At 39.7% G+C, this 13,470-nt stretch overlaps 1 protein-coding gene across 2 annotated transcripts; it reads right to left on the bottom strand.

The window, feature by feature from the left end:
* Window positions 1-606: 606 nt before the first annotated feature.
* Window positions 607-13,123, bottom strand: pigl (phosphatidylinositol glycan anchor biosynthesis, class L). 2 transcript variants are annotated; one of them, XM_038708321.1, is made up of 7 exons: window positions 12,840-13,122; window positions 11,666-11,765; window positions 4,871-4,961; window positions 3,729-3,796; window positions 2,709-2,740; window positions 1,302-1,435; window positions 607-962 (listed from the first exon to the last, which is right to left on the bottom strand). In XM_038708321.1, exons 1-7 carry the CDS (start codon window positions 13,096-13,098, stop codon window positions 834-836), a joined length of 813 nt encoding a protein of 270 aa, XP_038564249.1. In that variant the 5' UTR covers window positions 13,099-13,122; the 3' UTR covers window positions 607-833. The 2 variants fall into 2 exon arrangements, with proteins under 2 accessions (XP_038564249.1, XP_038564248.1); XM_038708320.1 differs by lacking the exon at window positions 2,709-2,740 and having other exon boundaries at window positions 12,840-13,123.
* Between the last annotated feature and the right edge of the window lie 347 nt (window positions 13,124-13,470).

The following is a 13,470-nucleotide window of genomic DNA, read 5'->3' as shown; positions in this document are numbered from 1 at the left end:
TTAGCATCCTCCTGCTGTGCTTAATACAGTCTTACCCTGTTGTGTTTATTCCAAAACTAACCAACCCAGTGTGCTCTTTAATGCCCTATAAAAAAAGACAGAAAAGTGATGTTCATAATGGCAGATACATGTTGGATAACAGTGATATTATCTTTTGCATTAGTAAACCAGTAAAGCCAAGTAGTCAGTAAAATGTGCAGCAGACAATGGGCTGTTTTGTTCAAATGCAAGTGAATGAGCTCTCCTGTGTTGCTGTTCTCCCCAGGTGTTGCTCCACACTGTCTGGATGCAGGTACTGTCCGCAGTGTGACAGTGGAGAATTTTTGTGGGGACAAGTGGGAAGAAAGCATGCAAGCTCACCCAAGCATCAGAGACATGTCTAAACCTGCAGCAGAAACACAGCTGAGAGAAACAAAATAACAGTGATACAATAATCAAACTCTTTTTTTTTTTAAATCAGCAGTATACCAGAAATACTGTACTTTCAACAATCTTTGAAATTATACAATGAAAGAAATAAGCTCCTCAACTGATTCAACTTGCTTTCATACAGTGTACTGATTCAAAACAAAAACTTGTGCAGCAAAAAGCCATAAGACGTTTCTGTTAGTGTTATTTCAAAATTAGGGTCAGCTTTATTTATGGAAAGTGCTTACAAAAATGATGCAGGCTACTTTAGCCAACAAAGTGTTGAAGAAATCTTTATTCACTGTGAGCGAAACAGCATATTACATTTGTAAACAGCCTCTAAATTCACTCCCACCACAGTATTCGAGTAGTTACGCAGTGGGACAGAGTAACAATCAGTGCATCTGGATCTGAATGAGATAAACCTAATAGATCTTCAGGTTCTTTGGTCCTTGTGGGATCATTTGGAATGTGTTCACGAACATGTACCGAGAGAAGGCGATGTAGAGGTAACGAAACCAAAGGAGCTGAGTGCGATGACAAAACATGGCCTCCTGAAAGAAAAGAGGTTTGTTTGAGAGGTTAAATAACCCATAACCTTCTTATATACAGTCTATGCCCATAACATAATATTGTGAGTTCTCAATTTATTAACAGCCAATATTGGTAAAAATCTGCTGCTGAGTACACATTTACTTCTTTATTTCTTTATATCATACTAGTACGATGAGACATTTCTATCCTCACATTCTTCTTATTACAAACCTTATCTTCACTATTGCTTCTTCAGCCCATGTACTCTATACAGCCTTGTTACAATGTGCTAAAAACACCTGTGCCCTGTAATAATAGGAAGTGACACGTGCCAACAATCTGGCTATTCTGAAGCTTACTTTGGCTTGACTGTAGCCCTGTGAGCCTATAATACAGCGGAGACATGAGGGCAGCAGCCAGCTGAGGGGAAGGTCCAGGAAGGAGAGGTATTTCCTGAAGAGGCCGACAGTCACAAGGGAGAGCAAACAGCAGTCTGGGAGAACAGACAGAGACAGAGTTAGCTGTTTATATGTTAAACACTCGCTACAGCAGCAGGCAGTAAGTTAGGCCATTCTCTCAGTTTTTTTACTGTGGGGCAACCTCATGTCAGTAACATTTAACACTGGGATACAATGCTCCTTTTTAACACTTCGCCTGTTCCTCCTGTGCAGGATATGTGTAGGTTTTGTGAATTAAGAATATGAGTATGACTGGCACTACTGCATGGGCGTTGAAGTGCTTATGTGACATATTAGTATTGTCAAGAAATCATAGAAAAATTTAACAACAAGAATTTCACATCATGTTAGAGAGCTGTAACCCGTGACATGCAGCAGGGCTTTGTGGGGCATGAGAGGGTTAAAGCAGCTGGTAGTCTCACTGTACAGCCAAGTGAAGAGGCTTATTACAATCACGTTGGGCCACATTCTCCCCCGCCTCCCCAAAAAGCCACTCACTAAGACCAGTCAAGCGGGTGAGTTGTACATTACTGGTAATAAATTGCCGTAAGGCATGATTAATGACACACATGCTGTTTTTAAGATTGTATGCATAAAGTATATGTTTCCTGACTCTCAGGGCTGAGATGATAGTGTCTTTCTGCCATTTACCAGCAAAGTGCGACACGGAGATATCATGGGCCTGCTATGCTTGTTTCTTATCATTCTGCCTACTCAATCATTAATGTGGGTGTGCTCTGTGGGCCTTAGTGTTTACCAAACTAGAAAGGTGTTTAGCTCTAAGCCTGTTGTAACATGTCGCCCCATCTCTGTCCTACTTTTGCTTTCACATTCTGTTAAAGAAATGAGTATCATCATAAGACCTTTCAGAAGCGACCCACAGTAGAATTGTTGTCTGTCTGGGTTGAAAATAAAAGACAAATTGGCATTACTTTTGATTATGGATGTTAACATCTGCTAACAACACAGAGACTGAAACTTTGAACATCTGGAATTACTGAATCACATGTAGTTTGTGGGCACAAACAAGCATTTGTAATGCATCTGGTGTTTTTGATATCCAGCTGTCCTCATGCTGCCACCAGCAGACCAAAATGGCGACACGTGACTCATGAATCCATTATGAACAGAAGAGGGCGCTGTACTTTAACAAAATACAAAAGACAGACTGGAGAGGTGGTACCTCTCATGTGGGGAAGTCATTTCTGTATCTCTAATTTAAAGTGTTTAATCATGAATACAGCTTTTGTTTGGGCGTGTGTACTCATTGTCATCGTACTTGGGATTAAGTTTTATCGCAAAACTCACCACTGGGTACTTGTCCAGTGTAAGCGAGATGGCTGCAAGTGGAGAAAAGAACAATGTTAGCCACTGAAAATGGGAAGGATGTGAACATTGTTGTCAAAGACGTGATGCACCTTACTGACAGGGTTTGTGTTGGCAACCTCTACAAAATATGGTCACAGTGTGATCCACTATGTAACTGAGATAAGAGTTTTTGTTACGCTGATTACAACACAAATAGGTAAGAGGTCAGTGACTGCAATGCCGCAGACAAAGCCACGCAGTGCTGCAGCCAAGCTACTGCTAAATGTCTGCCATTATGTGTGTTTCAGGTCATGTTGTAGTGAGTGCTGTAAGCTTTTTTTAGTAGCAAAAAATGATTCTCCATTTTGTATTCTACTGTTATATACACTGCATTTCCATATGCAATAGCTGTTAACATGTTGACAAAAACAAAACCCCACAACAAACTATTAAGATTTAGAGCTACGTGAAAATAGTGCACACCCCCTCTGGGTTCCAGCCTAATGGGAATCATGAGATGTGATTGGGAGAGCTCACGTGTCTCAACAGACGAGGCTCACAGATTGACAGAGAGCCATATACTGTAGGTGGAATATGGGGACAGCAAAAAAACACTTCACAGTGCAAAACACATTTTTTTTAAACCAACAGTCTGATGCAACTTGTTTGGTTGGACTCTCAAAACCAGAGCTGCCCTCCCACCTCACCACTTCAGGGACAGGATTTACTGCTGCTCTCTGGGAGCAAAGCTGAGTGCCTCTGAGAGGCAGAGAGGACTCTGTTTGGATGACCTCTCAGCTATGTAACAGACCAATTCTGAAAAACGTGTGTGTGCGCGCGTGCGTCTTTGTGGGGAAACATTTGGAAAGATGGATGTTAATGCGAGTCTAAATGTTCTGCATTTTCCTGGACAGTGTTTTATGGTTGTGGAGTGAGATGGTCACATAATATCCCAGAGGATAGGATCTTTAGGTTGAGGGATTGAAAAAAAAATCTGAAGACAAAGCCTTAACTCAGTACCTGACAGCTTTATGGATGGCTACGTGATTGGCATGGCCGCTTACTCCGCTTCCATCGAAGGTCAACACCTGAAACAACAAAATATCTCAATGTGTGGGTGAAAAGCCAGAATCTGGTTATCTAAAAGTGAATTCAAAGGCAATAACACAGGTAGAGCTTTTTCTTGGGTTAGTAGAAGGGCATCTGTGTCTGACTGTGGAACTGCTTGGCAGCTGACAACTGATATTTAAATGCCTTTTTCTTTGTGCATGCTTGCACACCAGAGGAAGCAAGTGAAAAAAAATCAGGTCAAAGGGAAAGAAAAAGTGCTTGACTAAAGACTTGGCATTTGTTTTGCTGAGGTGTATTCTACCATGACAATGTCTTTACAATCAAGCACAAGTTTAAGCTCCCAACCACCACATATTGTAAGTAACTGTGAATCTCTTTCTTCCCTCTTTCTGGCTTATAAATAAGAAATCAAGGGAATGACATGATGTCAGATCAAGGAAACATTATTATCCAGTTTAAGAGCAGGAAAAGTGAACGAGAAGACATGAATCTCTAGCCTACTTTTTGGCCTGGAGGCATTTTTTGCTGCTGACAGGATGGGAGGAGACTGTGTGTTTGTTTGTCATCTTTGATAAGAAAAAGAGATCAGAAACTACAGGTTAGAAGAACCCTGATGTGTAATCTTCTTCTGTAAAGAACTGTGGGGCTTTTTGCATCTGCTGCTGGACTTTGTGTTTGCCGTCGTTGAGATAGACTGGATGAAAATTCTTTGATTCTAAATTTGCCACATTCCCATTAGCTAATAGTGCTGTGCTGCACTCAGGCAGATAAGAATCTGTGTAAACACAGAAACTGCATCCAAACTTTCTACCACAGCCGAGCCATTTTCCCTCATTTTTAGGGAGGCTCAAAATACATACTGAGTTGGACAAAAAGAGACAGAGGCTGACAGGATTATTACATAGACCACAGTGAAACTGGGATAATGAGCTAGGAAGCTGTGGTGCCAAAACATATGGTCAAAACATTACAAAACAAAACATGGATTTTGTACACAAAATGGCAGGGAAATTATGTGTTAAAACCAAACAGGAAATGACAGAAAACCCACTGCTTTGAAAGGCAAGAATTTAGCACAGAGCTGAGCATACCATGTTGAAGGAGTGAGCTCTTATGTGCTTCACAATTACAGAAGAGGCCAAAGAGATGCTCCATTCTGCTTTGGGATCGTCTGGAAGTTTTCTGGAGGCAAAGAAAGAGACTTTGGTCATCTAAAAGTGTTTTCACTGAGATACAGGACTCGCTGTGTCTGCACTGTAGCCTCAATGTAACTGAAAGGCAAGAAATTTCTACACAACATGAGCATGCTGGGTGTTTCTCTGGCTGATCTTATTCCTTTCCCAGCAACAGATTTCTGCACAGTGTAGATTTAACCAAGAAACTGAAAAAGGACTGTTGTGGAATGCAAACATGAGGGATCACTGCGATGTCTGGGGGTTAAGGGTCGGAAGGCCCTTAGCATCATGTTCATCTGAAACTACAGCCTGGAGACAACACGGAGCAAACATCAAACATCAAACTTGGCCAGCCCAGGCTCTCTGCCTACTAAACATGCATAGGCTCCCTTTTTTGGCAGAAATAATAACGGATTTATTTTCTCAGTTTACAAAATAAAAGCATTGCTTTCTATGGTTTCTCCCATTGCACTTATCAGAAACTAGCCACAAAACATAAAAGGGAGAGAACTGTTAAAAACCTACTCAGACAGACCAACACAGTTTACATAAAAGACAAAGTCCCGAGGGTTGCATTTCAAGTGGATCGGATTCAGTTTGTTTACATTCATTTCTCTGCTTTATGTTGAACAAAAACACAACCAACAAAAGGAAACTGGCCTGACTTGCAGGAAAGTTTGAAATACCAAACTGTGGGGGTCTAGGTTTGACAAGATAGGAGAAGGGGAAATAGAGAGACCAATGACGTGCCATGTTGTTGTACACTTAGGGTAGCACATGGATGGCGAGAGTGACAATGCATGCATGTATGTTTACATATATAAGTGCCTAAAGTGGGGGTAGGTGTGGGGGAGTGTCAACAGTTGTTCCCCTCCCCTTTGTTGCTAACAATGAGCCAGGACAGTTGAGCTAGTAGAGGGAAGTGATGGATTAGGCCACAAATTCACTGGCTGCTAGTGATGTGAGGGCCAAGCTTTGGGGGTCAGCTATGTCACAGGGAGGAGGGGTGGAGGGTCGGGGGTTCAGAGGTAGTTGAAAACTGTCAATGTGTGAATGCTTTCCTGTGACACTGTGTTTTCTTTTTTTCAGTAGGATGGCACTGTGATATTGAATCTTAATGATGTTAAATGCTGCCTAAATGAATGAAAGACCAGCCTAATGTCATTTTTCTGGATTTTGTGAGTTTGGCCAAAGTGCAGGAATAAGTATAGGAATATCATACTGAGTTCACAGCTTGGCTACACTCTAGCACTATCTGTGTTTTTAATGTTACATTTTCTTTCCTTACTGTTGCATTTATTCATTTCTTATTTTAGACATTTGACAACTGCAGCTAAGCACAAGCAAAGGGGGAATAACAAAAGATATAAGACACCTGACCTTTCTCTAGCAAGATGCAGGCTGAGTGTCAGCTTTGCCATGGCAACAGTGCAAAATGTCCTAAAGTAACCTCCACAGCTCCCCCTTTGTAGTTTTGCTTGTGGATGTCTAATTGCTTGCAGGCATCTGTATGCAGTTGTTGAACTTTGGCCCAGTAACGGGATTTTGTGTGTGTGTGTGTGTGAGTGTGTGAGAGAGAGAGAGAGAGAGAGAGAGAGAGAGAGAGAGAGAGAGAGAGAGAGAGAGAGAGAGAGAGAGAGAGAGAGAGAGAGAGAGAGAGAGAGAGAGAGAGAGAGAGAGAGAGAGAGAGAGAGAGAGAGAGAGAGAGAAAAGGAAAAGAGAGAGGGGGGGGGCTTGTTTAGTCTGGTCACATGAACCACAGCCCTGTGAAACTGCCAGACTTCTGTCCACACAGTCAGATTATATGTCCTGCTGGGAACGGCCAAGATGCCACTACAAACTGACAGAACAGCCACACTATCCCAGTGTAATAAGGCAGTTACAACTATAGTAACAACATGGTGTTTCACAATAATTCAGAGAAATTTGTGGTTGCAGGTTTTGCCAATATTCACTCGTGTTTGAATAAACTGTCATGAAAATAACCATGGAAATAATGCTGTTGTTTTGAAAGTAAGTTGTGCAGAAAAAGAGCAATCTAATGTGACAAAATTACAGTTAGTTGCTCAGTAAATGGAAAAAGTAAAGTTTGACTATGCAGAGGCCAGTGTGTGCCGGTGACAAATGTATCTGGGATAAAAGCACAGCCACCACTATTTACCACTCCTTGCCATGTCCTTATAATTCAGCAAGGGATATTTTTACCACTGATCAATGTATATTTAAACCATGTGGGATAGGGTGCTACTGCAGCGAATGTGGCCTGACTTTCCAATCTAGTGCTGAGCTCTTAGTTTACATTCATACAGAGAATTACACTTTTGAAGTCAAAAACAAGAAATTATTATAAATTATAAAAATTAACTTCTGAGTAGATTTATTTAACTAATGTAAATCTAAAGTATGTTATCACGGACACAATCAAATTGTTAAAGTTGAAGAGGTGCATGAGACAGAGAGTTGCTTCAGTACAGTCTGATGGATAATGTAATAGAGAAGTGGAATCGTTGGATTTGTGCAGTGAGGAGCTATAATCGAGAACAGGGAGCAGACAGAGGTCAAGCCAGTGCAAGTAGAGAGGCAGCAGAGCGTGCTCAGATCGAGCTTGATCACAAAGGCCCCAACATGCACTGGGGCCCCAGATACTGTCAACACAGCTGTCCTATTCAGTGAGCATTAAAGAGAAAATCCTATTTTAAAACAGAATTCACGTGTCATTCCAGTTATTCCATAGGGTATAGTTAAAAGTAAAGTCTCAACCAGATCTGTTGCCATGAAACAAAAATCCAGTGGACCCAGTTCATCACACAAACCTGATGAATGAGATGATAGTACATAGACACAATGTGAATTAAAGGTGCTCGGTGAGGTTTTGTTGCAAACAAACAAAAGTCATGTTTACATTCAGTTTTACTCACCAAAAAGCATTGTGTATATCCTTGAGCTCTAACAAATGTGTCAAATGCATTTCCTTCATCATAAAACATTTTAAATCCAGCATGGTTTACATCTATTTTAACTTGCTAGCATTCTTCCTCTACATGGGCTTTGCTGGCACACTGCTGCATATCTTGGCGTGTTATCTTCACCTATGGATCAGTGGAATATTTTGAAACCATTCACAGGAATGTGTCTCTCGTCACCTGCGTCCTTGTGTGCATGAGATAAACAAAACAGGAACCCCCTCATAGAAACAGCTCTATACCACTACTAGGACTCAAAAACTCCACAGGGAACCTTTAATTTGTATTACAAGATGATTTGCATTGTAATTGGTCATAAGAATACACTGCCAGGATTCAATTCATTTGAACCAAGAAGTTTCATTAAAATAACAAAACATATAACTGACAAGGCTGATTTTCCAAGGCACAGCACACTTCCTGGTTTGTGTTTGCATTACAAAGAACTCCAACTTGGCATGCAAACTCAAGGCAAATATTTTGAGCCCACAAACTCTGAGGATCTGCTCCAGGTGTAGTCCTTTGACAGCATCACATAAAAAGCTCAATCCTTGAGCCAGCGGTCTCATTTTCATAGCTATTGTGTTTGTTTTAGGCTTGACATGATCTCTAAAGACTTGACTGAAAGCCTTCGAAACACTAGAGATTTGTCTGGAGATCAGTACTGTAACTACTGTATATGAACTACTCTCTCTTCCAGTCATCATCGTCTAACCCATTATCCATCTAAGAACGCTGCATGAGTTTGTAGGAAAACCACACAAACACTATTTTAGTCTCTGTAGTTCTATACAACTGTCATTTCCCAAACCACTGAAGCTTACTGAACCATTGTTTCACAGCTGCAAAAACAGCATATGTCATGATATGCTTACTATGTGGATCCACATGCATCCATATTTTTCTCTATATCCTCAGCTTGGCAGGTTAATACAACCAAAGTAGTTGCTTTACAATCATTTTGTCTAACACTGCGACTATGATGTACAAGCTATTTCAGAAATTCATGGACCTTGAATCATTTGTCCAGAGCTCACACAACAATAATGAAAAGTCTCAGTGCCACAATACATGGCATGGACTGGTGGTAAAAGATGCAAAAAATGATTGCTGTTAACATTAATACTTTGGAGAAGACTAATATGGAATTATACAATACATGAAATCACTCACTCCATTTCTGAGTGAATGGTGACTGGATCTTTAATTTTAGTGTTGATTGAATTTTTGAGAGTTTTAATTGACATATTCTTATATTTTGTACATCCGATCTATATGAATGAGCATAAACACAAACGCCATTCAGTATAATGCAAGACATTTCCACACCAACCCAAATTACAGCCTACAGTTTAAACAAAACCTGATTGTTATAACCCTCTTGCAGGTAGGAATTATTGCAGGGCTATTGTACTTGACTGCATTTGTTTTAGCTTGGTATCCAATAAACTGGCAACAGAGTGCAAATGGTCAAATCAAACTGATAAGATGCATAGGGATTTTGTTTTTATTCAACTGTTCTAGTTTCTATTCTATTTGAAAAACACACCTATTTTTGCACTGCATCTTTGTGCACAATAAAAATGACCAGTGAGAAAAACAGGGAGAGGTCAAGTCAAGGATGTACATCTGCACATACTTGGGCAGAGAAGGTTAAGAGCAAAGCCAAAGTGTGGCTATCCACATACAGACACACAAAGAGAAAAACAGTTTAGAATGACCTACATTAGCGGTGCTCAGAGCATTGCCAAAATGTATCCCACAGTCCTTGGCAGTTGGCTTCAGCAGACATGGACAAGAGGAGGAGGAGGGGTAGAACAGAGGGAGAGACCAGTGGGGGCGAGAGAGAGAGCTTGGTTGTGAGTGAGTGGGGCTCTCAAAGTGCTGATTAGGTGTGTGTTTTGGGCAAACAACAGAATACACAGAAAGGGAAAATGGGCTACACTCCAGTTCAGCAGAAGTGCAGACAGCACTATGATCAAAGTTCAGCTGTATTCTGTGTGCACAAGATGATAAAATGGTGAAGTCTGTGAGAAATGTTCTCTAAGGCAGACAACCTGGGCAGGCTGCCAGTGTATTACTGTGAGTTCCAGGTTAGTGCCAGAGTTCATACAGCTCTCCTGGTGAGCCAACATGTAGAGACTCACATGTAGGCAGCTCGGAGGTTCTTAGAAACTCAAAACATTTTCAAGGGAAGCTGCAGGGTTGATCCACAGGGGGAAAAAAATCTTTTCAACATCACCTTTTACCACTACTTTCTCTGTAACTTGACCTTGCCAATAGCCAGAGCCAGGAGACTGAAAGTCATACAGCTGCATCAACAACAAAATAAAACAGAATGAGTTTCACAAAAATGTGGAAAACAACGCAGTTCGAAGTTCTGGCCCACAGTTCTGCTCCCCAATGTGAAATGACAATGGTAATGAGTGAAGTCTATTTTAACAGCCATACTGAAGGAGCTATAGCTGTTTCTATACATCATTTATGGCACTCTATGATGACAAATACAAATATTTTATTCAGTAAAGTGATGCATTTTCATTTGCTGTCAAAAAGTCTATAGTACCCTAGGATGAATGAGAGGTAGCAAACAAAAGAGAAAATTTGTCTTTGAGCTGCCATGTTCCTGCAACAAAACCAGAGTGTGCAACTATTTTCGTAGCATTAATTTCCCCTCAGAGCTCCACAAGAAATTGTTGGTGAAGCACTGATACAGAGAGGCACCCTTAATTTCATCCTCTACCTTGGAGAAACAAGGTAGATGTTTTCTAATACAAGAAACACTAATAAAGGTGAACTGACACTTTGGTATGCAACCCAAAATTGACCCCAAAAAGTTACCATGAGGCTTGTTTTTAGCAAATCTGAGCTACCTAGCTCAGGGGCTTCTCATGATTGAGGGCCTGTTTTTGGGTCGCACCAAACTATATAGCAATTTAACGAAGCAGTGAAGAGGATAACAACGTGATTTAGTTACTAGGCAATTTCCTCCTAAAACATAATATTAACCAGCCCCATAGTCATCCAAATGTACCAAATTTCCTCGTAGGGATCGTTGACATTGACTAAACAATTATGACTTTTCAAGTTCACAGGTTGATAAGACTACTGAGAGCATACAAATATTTACAAACGTGCAAACATTACAGGCAAAATCAAATATAGTTCCACTTAGACTATTAAAAAACAACTAAATTATAAAAAAAAGTTAATAACATAAAATAAGTTAGTAAACAAAATTGAATTACAATTTCAAAACTTACTTAACTATTCTTAAATGTAGATTGATGGCAGTTTGGAATTGCCCACAGGGCAGACCTTTCACTGCCTCTGAGGCCTACATATTTATTCTCCCTTTGACACAGAGGTAATACGTCAGACCGGGCTAGATCAGCTCACAATGGATGGTGTGATTTGTGGTCAACTCTCTATTTGTTCTGATAGACACTGCATGGTGGGGAGGGGTATGACGGGCTTCAAAAAGGCAGACAGGCTACTTGACTACTGCACGATCGGCAGCACACATATATTGTGTTAAGTGATATTTTTATCCTAACAATTAGCCTCAGTTTGAAATCATATTCAGAGTCAGCAATGGACATATACAGAAACAACATGTTTAACACACAAATATAAATATTCAAAAGAGCAAATGCTAACAAGCCAACACCAACTCAGTGTTTTCACCATTAAAAGACATAACAGAAATGTTCTGCGTGTTGTGTGTTTGGTGCAGACGGCTGCTTACTTATGGTCTACTATGGTGATTCTGGAGTCTGGTATCCCCAACATGGCACAGCTGTTGAGAAGTTCTTGTTTACGCTGAGATCCTTGATTGTAGTAGTTTCCTGTATAATATTTGGAGGACAAATTAGGCTATAGATCTACGGCAATGAAAGAAAAATCTAAATACAAGTATAAATTGTGTCAGTAGATTCTGTATCAGTGCAAACTGAAACATTGTCAATGATTCTGAAATATCATATTTCCTGTAGTTGATGCAATAATGGTCCTCTAACGTCAAATAAATTGAATCTAAATTAAATACATTGCTGCACAGATACAAAAAATGTTTAATTCATGTTTATTATAGTTAGGACTAATGCAATGCCACATTTTGATAATTCAGTGGGTTGTGTGACAAAGGTTTTACTTTTTAAATATTTCATTTGTACTTCAATGTTTTTATGAGGCTCATAATTTGAAGTGAGAGCACATTAGATCATCCAAGAAGCTCCTGTATATTTTGGTTTAAGAAGATGGACACAAACGTTGTAGGGCATTTTCAAAAGCTAGTTGCTGTTGAAAACCCTGGGACTCAAATGTGTTATTTCTCACCCTTGACTTTCATATTTTACCTAAAATTCAACAACTCTACGCCTTATGAAATCTTTCTGATCTCCACTAGAAAAAGGTAAAGCTGGTAAAATAACATCAATCAACTTCCTAAATCTTGGCTGTTTGTTATGTGGACACAACATAGTTAATATAATTTTAAGAGAGCTTGTTTTCAGCAGTCATATGACAGCACCACATTTTTCAATTTTAAATATGCGCTCAAATGCACCTGATCTGTCAGTATAATGCTGATGTCAGTGATTTAGTCAGACACAGTCGTTTTAGTCTTTGCAATCATTCTTAAACCTGAGACTGATAACAGAAATGTTGTGTTTGTGATTTTTTGCTCAATAATTGACAAAGCCACCAAACTGTTTTTGAGAGAGCATCCTATTTCCCTTTCCTAAAGGCAATATTATTATTTATGTTTTGCTATATTTTTCTATTTTTCTTGAGTAAATCATGTAACTAAAACTAGCTAACGTTAGTTAGCAGCATGCCACGTGATTAATAACTATTTCTCTATAACTTTACATTGACTTAATAACGTTATTAATGCAAACAATAGTGTCCTGTCACCGTACCTTCAGATAAACACAGCAAATGAACGCTGGCATTTAATTCAACGAGCCGTATAATCGTTGGCGCGAAGAACATACATTCATCATCCGGATGTGCAGTTACGACCAGAGCTCTGATGTCAGCGCCGTTTGTTTCTTTGCTTGATAAAATGTTCATTACATGTTTCAACGACTTCACCAAAGTTCGTCGATGCCAATAGTAAATGCATTTTATCCAAACCAGATAGGCTAAAACAATAAAGACCGCCAGGTAAACACTCATTATTTTGACCGTTACAGAAAACTATTCGTGTGAAGACAAATGTCTAACATGCAAATGGTTCCGCGTGTAAAAAAACATACAGGCTTTCTAATATTTAACGTTATCATTTTAAAGAATGCAATTATGCAGTATCATGGATCCAACAAAGCAATAGCTGCCCACTTTTAGCCCCACAGTAGAACGTTTTACTATCTTCACATTCACAATCGCTTTCTCGGGTCATTTGAGTTTACATCAACTTTTTAGGAGAACAAATACATGATTATGATACAGAATAATTTTCTAACGTGTTTGAATAAGGAGGTCCTGAGACACGTGGAAGAAAGTAACATAAATCAAACGAAATTTGTGTTTTTGAAAAGTGAAAATTAC

The sequence above is a fragment of the Micropterus salmoides genome, unplaced genomic scaffold (assembly GCF_014851395.1).
Source record: "Micropterus salmoides isolate LMB-PRFRI ecotype aquatic unplaced genomic scaffold, ASM1485139v1 Ms_hic_scaffold_9, whole genome shotgun sequence".
Classification (NCBI taxonomy): Eukaryota; Metazoa; Chordata; class Actinopteri; order Centrarchiformes; family Centrarchidae; genus Micropterus; species Micropterus salmoides.
The sequence above is the reverse complement of the archived record's forward strand: the minus strand, read 5'-3'. Positions and strand labels throughout refer to the sequence as shown.

Excerpts from the sequence above, each read along its gene's own strand:
- pigl (XM_038708320.1), bottom strand. The coding sequence starts at position 13,098 with ATGAGTGTTTACCTGGCGGTCTTTATTGTTTTAGCCTATCTGGTTTGG. Across the intron at positions 11,766-12,839 it reads TTTGCTGTGTTTATCTGAAG|GAAACTACTACAATCAAGGA; the intron begins GTACGGTGACAG and ends AATATTATACAG. Across the intron at positions 4,962-11,665 it reads ATCACCATAGTAGACCATAA|AAAACTTCCAGACGATCCCA; the intron begins GTAAGCAGCCGT and ends CTTTGCCTCCAG.